The 14,044-nt window shown below is 36.9% G+C and overlaps 1 protein-coding gene across 1 annotated transcript; it reads right to left on the bottom strand.

Annotated features, from left to right (window-relative positions):
* Positions 1-328: 328 nt before the first annotated feature.
* Positions 329-13,125, bottom strand: LOC107264638 (proton-coupled amino acid transporter-like protein CG1139). Its single transcript, XM_025082435.1, has 9 exons — positions 12,944-13,125; positions 12,719-12,839; positions 5,241-5,293; positions 4,930-5,055; positions 3,673-3,945; positions 2,928-3,012; positions 1,827-2,096; positions 1,364-1,715; positions 329-1,094 (listed from the first exon to the last, which is right to left on the bottom strand). The coding sequence occupies exons 2-9, from the start codon at positions 12,752-12,754 to the stop codon at positions 850-852; spliced, it is 1,440 nt and encodes a 479-aa protein (XP_024938203.1). The 5' UTR covers positions 12,755-12,839; positions 12,944-13,125; the 3' UTR covers positions 329-849.
* Positions 13,126-14,044: the final 919 nt, after the last annotated feature.

Here is a 14,044-nt window from a genome sequence, read left to right as displayed (position 1 = left end):
CCCTCAACGTTTGACCCTCGTCGCTCTAAGGCCGATTCACATCCATCCGTACCATACAGTACCGACACCGTTCAGACGTTAAAAATTCGTCACTGTTCAGTAACGTCCGTTTAGTAAATATATCGTCGCAGATCACTGTCCGGACACGAATGCTGATACAAACGCTGAGACGTAAACTGAATCAGCCTGTACTCGTTATGCTTGAATACAAACGTGTATGCGTAATCAATAAAATTGTTTGACAAGTCAAAAACTGTAAAATATTTAAAAAGTCACAATTGGCATAAATTTTATACTAGAAATGATGCAGGCGTATCACTTTGCACTGAAATATATTACTGATATGATCTTGACCTTAGTCATAGTTTCTAATAATTCTGTGATAAGGCGTCGTTTTTTTTTTTTTCATCTGTCAAAAGGATACGTTGAACTTGCGAACTGACTACAGTTTCCGGTAGATGGATAAGTTGGTGATGGGGTAGGCGTTCGTAATGCTCACTTCCGAGGAGGTAGTGGGGAACTGTGGCGTATAGAGAAGTCCGACTGTAATTACAAAGAATTGCCCGGAAACACTTCTACCTATTATTATTCTGTACGAGATACACGTACTGTCTTTTGTAACTTATAATGACTCGCGTGTATATATATATGTATACAGTCACTCGTGAAGTATCCGTCATTTAGTATTTATACTTATTATCGTCCTCAAAAAGGGATCTTCGATTGGGCGTCTCGGTGCGGGAAACTTTCTTTTACGATCAGTGACGCCATAACGTTTCCTCTTTATCCGTCGCCCTGTCTTCCTTACCGACACTCACGAGTGTCGCCATCTCTCGGTATCGCGGTGAATTACGAGAAGGTCTCGATTATCTTCCTAAGGCTGGTATACGTGCCTACGATTAAACCTAGCATACCGAATGCCACCAAGGACGCATTTTTCGCGACCATCAGGATCTTCTCGTTACGTCCTATTACGCTCCAGTAGGTGCAAGTCTGAATGATGGCCGGGAATGCAAGACCAAGTGCGGAGAGACAGAGTGCACCAAACAAAGAAATGAAGAGCTCGAGTTCGGGTATAGCGACGGCCAACGAAACTGTAACAGAAGAAATCGGAGGAAAAATGAACGAAGCTCTAGCCAACGGGAGACCACGATGTATATTTATTTGCCTCTTTCACTCTCACGCGACAATTATTGTACGTGTATATGAATAATTCTAAGGCCTCGTTCGATATGCTCGCAAAACCGCAGCGAAGTCAAGCTAGTGAAACTCGTGTCAAGTTTCCAAGGTGGGTACAGCTCGGTGTAAATTAATTCCTAAATTTAATTTGTCTTTTAATCAAATTGTTACTAACGGTACTTACACGTCAGTAGAACGAGGAAGGTCCTCATCACGTATTCCCATACGATTTTCCTTGGATTTTTTTCGAACATAGGACCAACGTAATCGTTCCAGGAAATGTCGACGGCCACGTAGTTCTGAAGGGCGTGTGTGACGTATATCGCGAGAGCCAAAAGAATTTGTACAACCTTGGCCAATATCTCGTCGGGAAGGTTAAGGGTTATGCTTCCCTTAATGTTATCGCCGTAACAAATGTACCCGAAGAAACCCATTCCCATGTAAAGGAAGACAATAGTGAACATGCCGATATTGAGAACGCCGCAGGTGCTGGCAAAAGATTTTGGAGATTTCATCTCATTCTCCAACGGCATTATCTACAATATAAAAAAATATTATCGATTAATAAAAAGTTATCGTGTATCGACAATCGTTATGCAATTACATTGACAACGAAGGTAATTAAATTATTGTTTTTTTTTACTCACCACGCCAATGGCTTCCAGGGCGAACAACACGGTGCCGAAGAAAAGCGGGAAATTTTGAACCTGGCCGATCGGCGCGCGATTTTCAAAATTTGGCACTTCTCTGAAGATGTAGTACACGATTATGCCAAAGCTGATGAAAGTGATGACATTTGCGATTATCGAAAACGGCGCCAGGAACTTCAGATTTCTCACCCAATTTATAAGGATCAACGGTAGAAGTATGATGAGCATATACATTTTTACTCCGATATCTACGTAATTGCTGAGTGCCTGTGACAAATAAAAAATGACGTTTTTTTTTATTATTAAAAAAAAATTTTAATTTTGCCAATCGCATTCCCATGCAGGTATAAATGCATTTCTATCGACGGCACGCGTTTTAAGTTGCATCAGTAGTATCTGAGCTTGCAGTGTAAATTTGTTCTTTAACTTTGTCACGGAACGTCCTGCTCGATTTTCTTGGCTCTAACGAATTGCCATAAACCGCCAAGGACGTGAGGAAATATAAAAGTCACGTTTATTTTTTATGACAACAACGACAGTTTCCGGTACTCTTTCATGGCTGTCACGTTGCGCAAGAATATAATTTTTCCCTTTACCCAATGTATACCATCACCTTCGATTTTAACACTTGTCAACGAATAATAATAATATTACCGATTCTCATTTTTTTTTTTTTTTTTTTTTTTTTTTTTTTTTTTTTTTCAATCAGACTCAATAATCATTCTGGTTATCATTGCTACCAAATTACCTAATCCAGGAAACCGTGTCAGCATTCCCAGCAAATAATCGGCCCGATACGCTTTCGATTACGGCTCTCCGATCATTCTCATGATTTTGCTACCTGTTTCCCTGACCCGGATAGACTGTTTTTTTTTTTTTTTTTTTTACGATTCTCGACTTCTCCGCGCCGTAGTCGACGACACGATAATTGAATTCCAATGATATTTCTGAAATCGCGAATCTCACCTTTTTTACTTCAATACCGTTAGTTTTTCTTTGTCAGTTTAAATATCGGGTTCCTTAAACTTAACTTTTCATTCATACCCAAGGTACATATTTTTGTACACGCGCACGTGTATCTTTTTATGGGTCACTTACCGAATGTAAATTGGTGGCGATAAACACGACGTAGACGCAACACGTGCCCAGTTGATAAATTAGGAGGAAAACGTTGATAACGTGGCTGTAATGATAAGAACAAAAAATTATGATTTTTCGATATACAATTTCCTTTTTTTTTTCCTATGATTTTTAACAAATACTTTCCCTCGACGTTTCCATTTTTTTTTATCCTCACGCGTACCAACGCAAAAATTTTCACACGCTCCTAGCGAAGATCTTTATCGCCCCGGTAAAATTACTTAATAATCATTAAGTCGTTGCATTACTCCGATACTATCAAACCGATTGTCTGCCACTGGTGTAATACATTGCAATAACTTGCGTAGTTTTAAAGTTTTGTAACAGTGCGCCGTAGGTGCTTGACCTACTATTACTTACCATTAAATGCTCTCCACTGTCTTTTGTATTACGGATAGTCAATAGTATTCGCATGTACCGTGGCTGTGCTAATAGCGATAGTCATGCAATTGCAAAATGTAAGAGCGATTGAAATAATAATAACGATAAAGAAATCTTTGCCGAAAATTGAATGAGTGACTGGTCAAAAAATGTGTACAGTACCGCTTTTGTATTTGTGAAGGATGCCAGAGGATAAGAATAAAAAAAAAAATAAAAAAAGTACAGACAATAATATCGTGGCTTTACGTGGATCGTGCAACGAGCTACGAGCGAAATTGCAGTTGCACTGATATTACGTGAATTGAAAAAAAAAAATACTTACACGGACGCTTTTGAGAATTTTCGAAAAATCAACGGACCCTCGTTCAACGCAGCTTCTGCAGTCGCGGGATAACTCAGTGCGGGTACTTTTCGTCTCCTGCATAATTCGTACTCGGATTTTATAAGGAGATGTATGCAATAAGTGCACAGGAGTCCTATGACGAAGGTACCGACAAAACCGACAACGTAACCGGCATCGTAAAAGGCCTTTGGCATGGCAAGTATACCGGTGCCTAAACTGCCTTTCAGTAGGTGGAAGAGGGTCTCGGAGTTTCTGTAAAATAAGATAAACAGTGGAAATTAGTTGATTTGTACTAATCGCAGGATAAAATTCAAATGCGCTGTCAATTCATTGTCTTGTCGATGGTGGTATATATAATTAATTAGGTAAAGATTCCTGTGTGCACTCATGACGTATGTGCACGGCCACGTGTGTGCGGTGAGAGGAACGTGGAAGAAAGCAGTGACGCTTGTTAATTGTGATTTACAGCGTCGCTTCTGTTCATTACCAACCGCGACGACGTAATAACAAACGAGTTCCTCAGGGCCGTAGCCACGAGGCGCGCTTTATTATTTATTTGGTGTATTAAATTTTCTCTCATTTTTTTTTAATTCGTTTTTCTTTCCTGTAACTCGAAATTACGATTGTACGTTGCTCTCTTTAACTCGTTCGGCCGGAGAAAGCGCGGTGAAATTTTTACTTATTGTATCGGGAAATGTGTTTTACGTGTTAATTATTAAGATTTTTTTATGGGTGATTGGAATTTTCTTTTTGCTACGAAGGCTGCTGGAAATGTAGGGTTGACTGTTCCAACCTTAGTCAGGTTACATTCACAATTGTGACGCGCACGATTGAGTCGGCACGTGGGCGGGGTTGCGTGTGAGAAAAACCGGCTAAAGGCGGATCCGCAAAATCGCAGGATAACATTGACACCAGGATACACAGGGAATTGAAATAATTATCTAATGAAACTCGATAGCGGGAAATTTGAATTGAAGTGGCCCAAATTGAATGCAACTCGGTCGTATTGCGCATGCGCGCTCTTCACGTAGTCAAACGTAAGACGTTAGTGACCTTCGGAGGTAATTATGTAAAAAGGTGTAAAATGTTAAATCTTTTTATTTCTCTCTCTCCCTTTATTTTTCAACAAAACTGCCAATGTTTTTAATACGAAGAAAATTGACACTGCATTTCTCTTTCTCGACTTTTTACAAATTTCTATTTTTATTCGAAAAATTATTAACTCTCGATACTCACGTGGTTGCGTGCTGTACCTCGCGATGTTCGTACGGTTCGTAATCGCCTTCGAGTTCCTTAATGTATTTTTTCTTCTTGTCCTCCAGCTCCACAACGTAAACATTTGCATTTTCCTTGAGACCGTAACTGTAATCGATTTTTAAAAAATATAAATTTTTGTAATGTAACAAAATTCAAAAATTTTATTTCAAGTAGCTCTGGTGTACGATCATCAAATCAGCTCTCACTTCTTAATTTTGAAATCACTTCATTTCGCTGTTTTTGCATGTATAAAAATTTGACCTGTTTTTTTCAAAATTTTTTTTTCTCACCTGTTTCGAGTGTCCGCCGTCGACGAGAATCGATTTTTCGAGTCCACAGCATTCTTAAACATAAATTTAAAAAATATATTGATACGCGCCGAACGTGTACCATGAAGTCATCAATCATTGGAGTTATCAACATCATCAAAATGCATCATAAGTAACCATACGTCTCATTAATCGTTCATGTCAGACAATCCATTTCTTGATTCCTATAATTTTCTATTAATTCGAAGGTTACCGTGCCACATCTCCCATTCCCGATTCCTAGTAAAAAATGACTCATTATTCGATGACTCAGAAAACAGGACCCTCCCGTCATCCTTCTTCCATAAATTCCCCTTCTAAACCTTAACTTTCGTATCCACACACATGACAAAGTACAGCACCGTAAGGATTCCATTCCAAAAGAAAAGAATCGAAATACAAAAATACGCTGAAAATTTTTTTTTTGCAAAATATAAAAACTTTATTTTTTTGCGAAATTTTAATTAACCCTTACGTTACCCGATTTCCACATTTTTTGTTCGATTCTCATTCATTTTCATTAACAGCGTTAAACAATGGGCCTTGAAAATAATACAAATTCTTATATCAATTTTCAATCATATCTTGAGCCAATAAATCGCCATATAACGTTTCCATACGTAAACGGTTGTAACGCAACTATTCCTTTCACTCTAGGAAGGAGAATGTCCGGCAAGGTCAGTAACGGCGGATCCGGTGGCTATCAATAATTTATTCGCGTTTAAATACATAGAAAAGGACAAACGCATTTGAAAAAAAATCGAAAGGAAAAAATATATACTCGTCTAAGATCTTTGTTTATCAATATGCTGTCATTTCCGCGATCATTCGCACTGCTATATACATATATTTAGTCCACGAGTTCAATCTATTTTTTTTTGACAGTTCGCAAGTAAATAAATCCTCAGCAAGTGACACGTGGTTTTGTGTACAACAGTCTAAGTATATGTTAAAATAGATAAATAACGTAAAACCGTGCGTATGCATATTTTGTAACAAATCTTTTACGCAGTGACACGTGTACCTTGCTAGAGACTGTTGTTTGCGATCTGTCAAAAAAAAAAAACATCAAACACGTGGACAGACTATAGATCCTCGTTAATGAGGCAAACCGAATCATTCGTAAGTGTGAACTGTGTATTGGAATGGATATGAATATACGAAACGCGTGTTACTAATATGGTAAAATTTTAGCAAATTCCGAATTTCCATAGCGTCATAAGCATAATTATTCGCGTATATAAGAAACAGATGAATTTATACGACAGACGTCAAACAACGTAGCAATATCGTAAAAAAAAAATAATTTTCTTCATTTTTCCAATTTCATGTATTTTTACGATCGTTTTTTTTTGTTTTTTACAACGTTAGTACTTTGACACTTTTGTATTCAATTGCAGATTTCATCGGCCCCGCTACAGAAAATGGCCATGAAGTTTCTATGGAGTCGCGACCCTGGCCCACGGTCACTGTGTTACATTGCGAATCGTGTTTCGCAATGAAATAACATGGGTGGCTGAAAAATGCATTGAACAGATACGTACAAGATTGACTCTGAGCTATCTGATTGAATTACGAGTATTTCCCTATTGCGGATACTCGGACTGCCGCGTCGTATAAAAATGTACTAAATATAAGTGTCGAATGTCCTCCTGCGTATGATAAACTTAGACCTTCCTCATAAAGTAACTTTACCTTGGGCGTGTAAATTCGATGGTCGTTCGTTACCCTTTTATGAGAATCATACCTTGAAGTCTACGTCTGGTACGTGTCACGAGGAAGTTGCTATTATGATTTAATGGACCGTATATGAATCCGAGTTATTCTATCTTTTCTTTTCGGTTACAGCATCAAGGACAGAATTTTAACCTTGAAGAATTCAATCTTGGAATTTCATAGAGACGCTTTAGTGACGTCTCCAATTATTTATTCTCTATGGCCGATAAAGTTCGTGAGATTTCCTGAAGGAGGAAATTTTAATAAAAATTTCATCGAACAAGCATGAAATTAATTACAGGTAAAAGTAAAGCCTGTGCTTGTGCTTAATTTACTGAGGCATATATATATATAACGTGCATAGCATACATTGACCGATCTTCACGGACAGAGCCCACGTTAAAAAAAATTTTCCTCTTTCCCATCTAATTTTATAACCGCCCGCAGTCTTCGCGAATCGAAGACTCGTTATTAGAAGTTGAAACCTTGAGGAAAAAAAAAGTTATTTTTATCAGCCCCAAAAGTCCTGACGGCTTCAACCGAAAATAACTTGCAAATTCGTTTCTGCTGACGAAATTTTTTTTTATTACCTAGATACGCTTCCGGTAGTACTACGCTACGTGCCACAGGGTATTAATGCTACTGGTATCTCGTTGTTGAATAAGAATCTTGTAAAAAGATTGTCTTCTTTCCTCAGATTTTCTACTTGATCTGCTGCCATGTAACGGATGGAATTTTCCATCGGCTATTAAATATACAATCTGTAACGAGTGATAACGAAGCTAACACATGATCGTCATCATTGGCATATAACCATAATATTTATCATGTCATTACAGTGTTTATAAATATTAGTTAAGTACTCGTATATATATATATATACATACTCTGTACAATAAAAATCTAACAGTCCATAATATTGAATTTGTTTATCATGGATTTTTATTTAATGCCATAACACTGTTAAAGTAGATACGTTCAGAAAAGTTTTTCTATAATTAAACTGGATTCTAATCCAGGATAAAAAGCAGTACCGAAGCAAATATCCAAAACAGACGCAGTAACTAAATTTACGTTACGCCAGAGATCTCTTTTTATTGGTCTAATAAACCCATGATACGTTTAGGACCGATGGTATAAGAAATATTGAGGGACTTACAGGATGACAATTATTTTTGAGCAGTTATTTATATCCTAGACTCGTTCCTCAAGTGGTTCCAACGAATTCGCCTTCGTACGCCTTTTAATCCATTATTGCAATTTATTAATTGAAAAGTCAGTAATTCCGAGCACGTGGAATTTTCCGTAGTGACCGTGTTCGACAAGTAAGCAACCAGACGGTATTAAATAGCTCGTTCTCCTTGGCACTGTATTTAATACCGAGATGCCATTGCTGTAGAGTTAAAGAGTAAAGAGTGTCACTGAAGGAATTACATTAATCGTCACAGCCATGCAGGAAAGAAAAGATACGTACGACGGAGTCGTAAGGTTTGTAAGCGCCATAGGTAAGTAGTTCGTAACTGTGATTGGCAGATGTCGCTCCGGTCGACTGTTTTACCATAGGAAGAACAACGAACTGTCAGTAGGGCTTCGTGAAACCGTTAGGGGTATAATTATTCAATGACTTATTCGCGATTATATTAAGTTGACAGTAGTGGTAGGTCGATGGTTGATAATATTGCGCTATGCTAGAGTATCGCGAAAATCTTGGCACACGACTCGAGTTATGCGGACGTGAATCATTAGAGGTTAGCGAGCTATCACGGTGTACACAAACTTAGAGAGGTCTATTGGAATTCGACGGCTGGCCAAAAATAAATAGGTGCGCGTGGACGAGAGTATGGGATCCGGTTTTATCCGGTAAGTCGAAAAGAAGTGAATACATTTTTTTGTCTTTGGCCGCGTCAAGAATCGTCCAATGACGGTAGAACATATTTCGTGGATGCGCAATGAGCACGATGTGACGCATAAAAGGAAAAAGAGACATTCGGCCCGGGAGATGTTAACGCATAAGAATGCCTTGGGGAAATTATGTAATACTTTTCTAAATACTGGATACGGTATGATGCATCGTACAGTGTACCAGTATAAATGGTATGTTTATCAGGATGACGCTAAATTTTTATGTATTATTTCATTTTATTCTCAATTTAATAAGTCCTTTGGCTGTTTGCCGAAAATCAAAGTCGTCAGTCGTCAAATCCAATGCGATTCTTTGAATTCCATTGGATTGTAGTTCCGTATATGTAATTTGCACGCGTACGCGCATGCTCTCGCTGCGCAAACGATGACTGTCATTGCGAATCGGCCAATCGCTTCTTCTCAACTACCAATAATAAGTTGACGATGATTTGATCCAGTTATTTTTAAATCATCGTGATTGCTGATTCAAAAGAAACATTCAAGGGTCAATCAATCCAAGTATGTACGTTAATGACGATCATATACCAGTTGTTCTTATACGTTCTGTCAAAATGGCTGGGAAAGCATCTTTCTTCAGTCTGAACCACGTGCAGTAAAGTGCAAAAGTGAAAGAGGATCCAATAAAGTACTTTTTTAAAATTTTAAAATTTTTAACATATAGGAGGTTTATTACCAAATTTTAAGTCACTAACTTCGTGCCCATACATAGGCTCTCGGGCAGCATAAAGTTAAACGGATTTTAAATAAAAATGTAGTAAATTTCTAGTACTCAAAATATATTTCACGACGGATTAATAAAAATTTCTTCACATCTATCTCGATGATATTTCATGATACACGCGTGGCCATGTTATTCGCGTTATTTATATTTCATTTTTATATTTCATTTTATCTTTACGAGTTACATGTCACTTTTGGATTAAGCAATCAAATTAAAAATTCCTGAGCTTATATGTAAATGATATATATATGTATATATATACAAGCGTCGCGTACGTATTTTACTGATGCATACATTGAGACCAAAATACAGTTGGATTGATTTAATTCGAGTTCCTGAGTGACGAAATAAATAGTCAAAACAACAAAATGTTTTATAATCCCAAATATATTTTAGTTCATCCCACCGAGTATCTGTTAAAGTAACAGAAAATATTTTATTAAAGAAAATTTTGTTTCGCCATCCGTGCACACCAATTTAGTCCAAACCAAGGGTATTTTTTTTCACTGGGAATTAGAGAAGTATATTACGAAATGAAAAGTGACTATTTACTTTTTCGGAACATAAATTCAGATTCGTGCTTAATGTCGACTGTCATTTACTAACAGGCTTAAGACTAATTCTCACGTGTCATGTAATGATACAAAACAATGTTTCCAACGATAACGACAATACTGATGATAATGAGTCTTGAAAAAAAAAAAACAATTGTAGAAACTGGTTTGGAAAACAAACTAAAAAAATTCACAAATGTCTGACAGGTTTTTTGTGCCGAATTGTCGTTTTGGAAGATGGCAAGCGTCTTGGAGGATGCTTTATATATATGCATATATATATATACATACATAACATGTATAAACTCTATGAAAATCAACTGCATTCAGTATTCATTTATTTGTCTCCGAGTGTTACGTGGAAAGATACGAGAATAAGATTTAAAAATTCACAGAGTTGATGCAAAGTAATAATTTATTACCTTGTCTCCGTACAACGTAAATGAGATGGCTATCAGGGAAAAAAAAGAAAAACAAAATTCTATTTCCGTAAGATGAGACAGTTTGAGATTTTCTGTAATTATTATCAAGAAACAATCAGACAACAGGTGTTTAATATTGATGCGAGCGAACGATAGGAAGTAAAAATACGTAATATCAAGTATCGTGAAAAGCATTGAATTGGAATAAAAGAAACACATAAAACCGATAACAATCGTATTAGATGTACACGTATGCAAAATTACAGTAAAAAAAAATACGAATGCACGAGATTTACGATAACGACGATAACATCGATGGTTACGATCTAAAAATGCATTTTGCATGCATTTTTCACAAGACGAGTGTGACCGATGCACCGCTCGATTCTTTCACACAGCCTAATGGCACGTATTATATTATATTATAATTGACTGGAATAATTACACTTTCCGGGCGGAACTGATCCGACCTTCTGAAACCAGTTAGAATCACCTAGGTCAATATGCATACAAGTGTGACTTATTCAACTACATGCATCGGCGTAATGCATCGGGACAATAAGCTCCCAAGTGCATCATTGACATACACAGAAAGGTGCACCGCCTTTGTCAGTTGCATTCAGAACGAAATCGGCGGCTGTGTGAAATGAAAAATTTGCACTTAACTTTGCCTTTGTTGTCTTTATTTTTTAAGCTATCGAACAATCTTTTATGGAGACTAAAAATGCATTTATGCATTTCTAAGTGCATCGTTATTCGTGTCACGCGATGCCTTGAAATTTTTAAAGATCAAGTGAGTAGAATCGAAATAACTTTTTTTTTAACGATTAATTAAAGTAATTTGGAGTCAATCATTTGATTCGATAGAAATAAATTAGATTTTAATTGAAATCATCATTTTGGGCGATTCATAAATAATTCAATGAATTACGAGTAGGAAATTGTCATCGTGTTCTTTGGCAAAGATCAGTAAAATAATGATGATGATGCTGATGAACTCTGATGAACTGTTAAGTATTATTTGCCAAGGCCCAATTTGCAAGGGTCCTAAACCATGTTGACAGACATAACAGACACGTTCCGTTGACAAGATGACTGGCCCTTATGCATTCTTAAAGAATTGACTCTTAATGACTGTCATTCAAAGGCACGACCTTAAGCCACTTGAGCCGGACTATATAGCGAAATTACGATCTTCCTGTAATCAGTTAAGTTAATAAGATGTAAGCGGATACCGTGCCTAAAATTTTTTTTATTTATTTTTTCACCTTGTGTCTTAAGAAAAAAGAAAAATTATCAAGATAGCAATTACTCGATTTTGGATTTTTTTTTTTTCCAAAATTTTAACAGGTCGAATATTACCGCGCTTCATCGTTTGTATAATTTATATAACAGTGTAAATCGCATGAGGCGTGTATAATAGCAACGTTATATATGTGATGCGTTTCGCACTATGAATTAACAATCATCACCTGTAGCTCGCGGGTCAGTGATAATTAGTGTAATTAAATTGTTTACCGACAGAGTGAAGTGATTCGTATCAAGGCTTCCGCGAGTGAAAAATTTAATCATTATTAACCCCTTTAGTGCTAAGGGCATATATATGTGTGTGGTGCGGGTTAAAATTTAAAGAGCTCAGCACTGAAGGGGTTAAAGTAAAATTGGAATTTCTTAAAAATCGAGGAAAGTCAAAATATGAAAAAAGAACGAAGAACCTAATGGCAGGAGGAATCGACGAAGCACATTTTTCTTTGTATATAAATAAACCAGAATCTCAAAATAAAAAAAAAATACTTTAAGGCGCCCACATAACTCCGACGCGCTAATTATTTTCGAAAAGAACTTGAAACCGGTGACATCCGAGGAAAGACGAAAGCAAATATTGACAAAAAAAAAACTTCCATCCATAAATCAAAAGTTCTTTGGTAATTTTCCTCTTTGAAAAACCGTCATATATATACATACACATAACGCAAACTCAAGTTTCACATCAAATCAATTATCATATCGTCACGCAGTACGATCCTTGAAATGCGAAATTATTTTTTTCCATCCCAAAAAAATTTCAAAATTAATAATTATATATATTTTTCATACAAAATCCAAAAATCACTTCAGACTCACCGTGCTGGATGTAAATCCAAGGTTATCGTGGGACATCGCGATACGTCAATTTCTTTTCTCTTGCTGGATGAAAATTCGACAAAATTCGAATTTTTCGATGCACTGTCGCTACAGCCGTTTTCTTGGTCGGCGATGAAATCACAAAATTCAATTTTATGAAAAATTTTATATTTTATCGAGAAAACAAAAAAAATCTATTATTAATACTAAATACGATCCACCTATGATTATAGGTATAATTAATGTACAAGACGTGAAAATTTGTGTGTTAAGCTTCAATTTAACTATTGAGACCAGGTTACGGATCGCATTATGTTGTTGCAGGTGCGATGGTCGCGACCGGACTGGTCCAACTATGTGCGAAGTATTATTTATATACTATGCCTCGACTGTCTGCCGACTCCCTGAGTTATTCGCTACTATGTTATATTTCGACTGCCTTTGACTTTTCTATCAGGTTCGTTTATCCCCACCACTCCCTAATGTTATCATTCATGATTTTGACTCTTATCCCATGAACTTCCGTACATTTCGCAATGGAAAATCACGCGGTGCCAAACGACACATAACATGGCGTGTATTCCATTGAAACGTTACGTGCACCATTATTATTATTATTGTTTCCAATTCCTTCTCCATGCATTTTGCACTTGACACTGCAGCTTCGTCATTCGTGTCTCTTTAATCGGCCCAACCGATTACGCCCTGTCTTATTATTTAACTCAATTTACCGAACAATAATTTTTCCAACGTTTTCAAATCTCTCTATGCACTCGTCCGTAAAGTGCATCGCTTTTCTTTTGAGCACATGGTCGTTCCACGGGTTCTTATTTTTTCAAGCGCTCTACTATTACCACTTAACGTACAATTTAGCATCCCCGTGTTTATGTCACACGAGCCAAAGATAGTCCCTACGACGGATAACGCGTTTCTTGGTAAACGAATAATTAATTTTCAAAAACGATTTTTTTTTTCAAAATTACCATTTTACGTATCTTACAATCAATTGGTCCAATCTTCGCTTCATACCTCCAGTCCTAATGCCATAATTGATAAACGTAATTTTTAATCATCGACTGTCGACACTGACGATGAATTATCAGCTATCATAAATATTTGTTTATATTGTTTTTCAGATTTAGTCATATCTTGTCCTGACATTCCAGCACAGTTTTTAATCGCAGAATTAATTTCTATAAAGGAAATTGTCGTCGCAACGTTCTGGCAATTCCTTGACCAAACTCCAGTGCAACAAATCGGCAGTTGCAGTTGTTCCATCTGGCCGAGCTGCCGCATTCGTACGACCGTGATATCAGCTGAGTAATT

This window comes from Cephus cinctus, unplaced genomic scaffold (assembly GCF_000341935.2).
Source record: "Cephus cinctus unplaced genomic scaffold, Ccin1 Ccin1_scaffold0013, whole genome shotgun sequence".
Taxonomy (NCBI): Eukaryota; Metazoa; Arthropoda; class Insecta; order Hymenoptera; family Cephidae; genus Cephus; species Cephus cinctus.
Note: the sequence above shows the minus strand (reverse complement) of the source record. Positions and strands in the feature narration are given on the sequence as shown.

Bases quoted from the DNA above. Each gene is read 5' to 3' on its own strand.
- LOC107264638 (XM_025082435.1), bottom strand. From the start codon at position 12,754: ATGTCCCACGATAACCTTGGATTTACATCCAGCACG. The intron at 3,013-3,672 runs GTAAGTATTTTT...TTATCATTACAG, and splicing joins AAATTCTCAAAAGCGTCCGT to CCACGTTATCAACGTTTTCC. The intron at 2,097-2,927 runs GTAAGTGACCCA...TATTTGTCACAG, and splicing joins TCGCCACCAATTTACATTCG to GCACTCAGCAATTACGTAGA.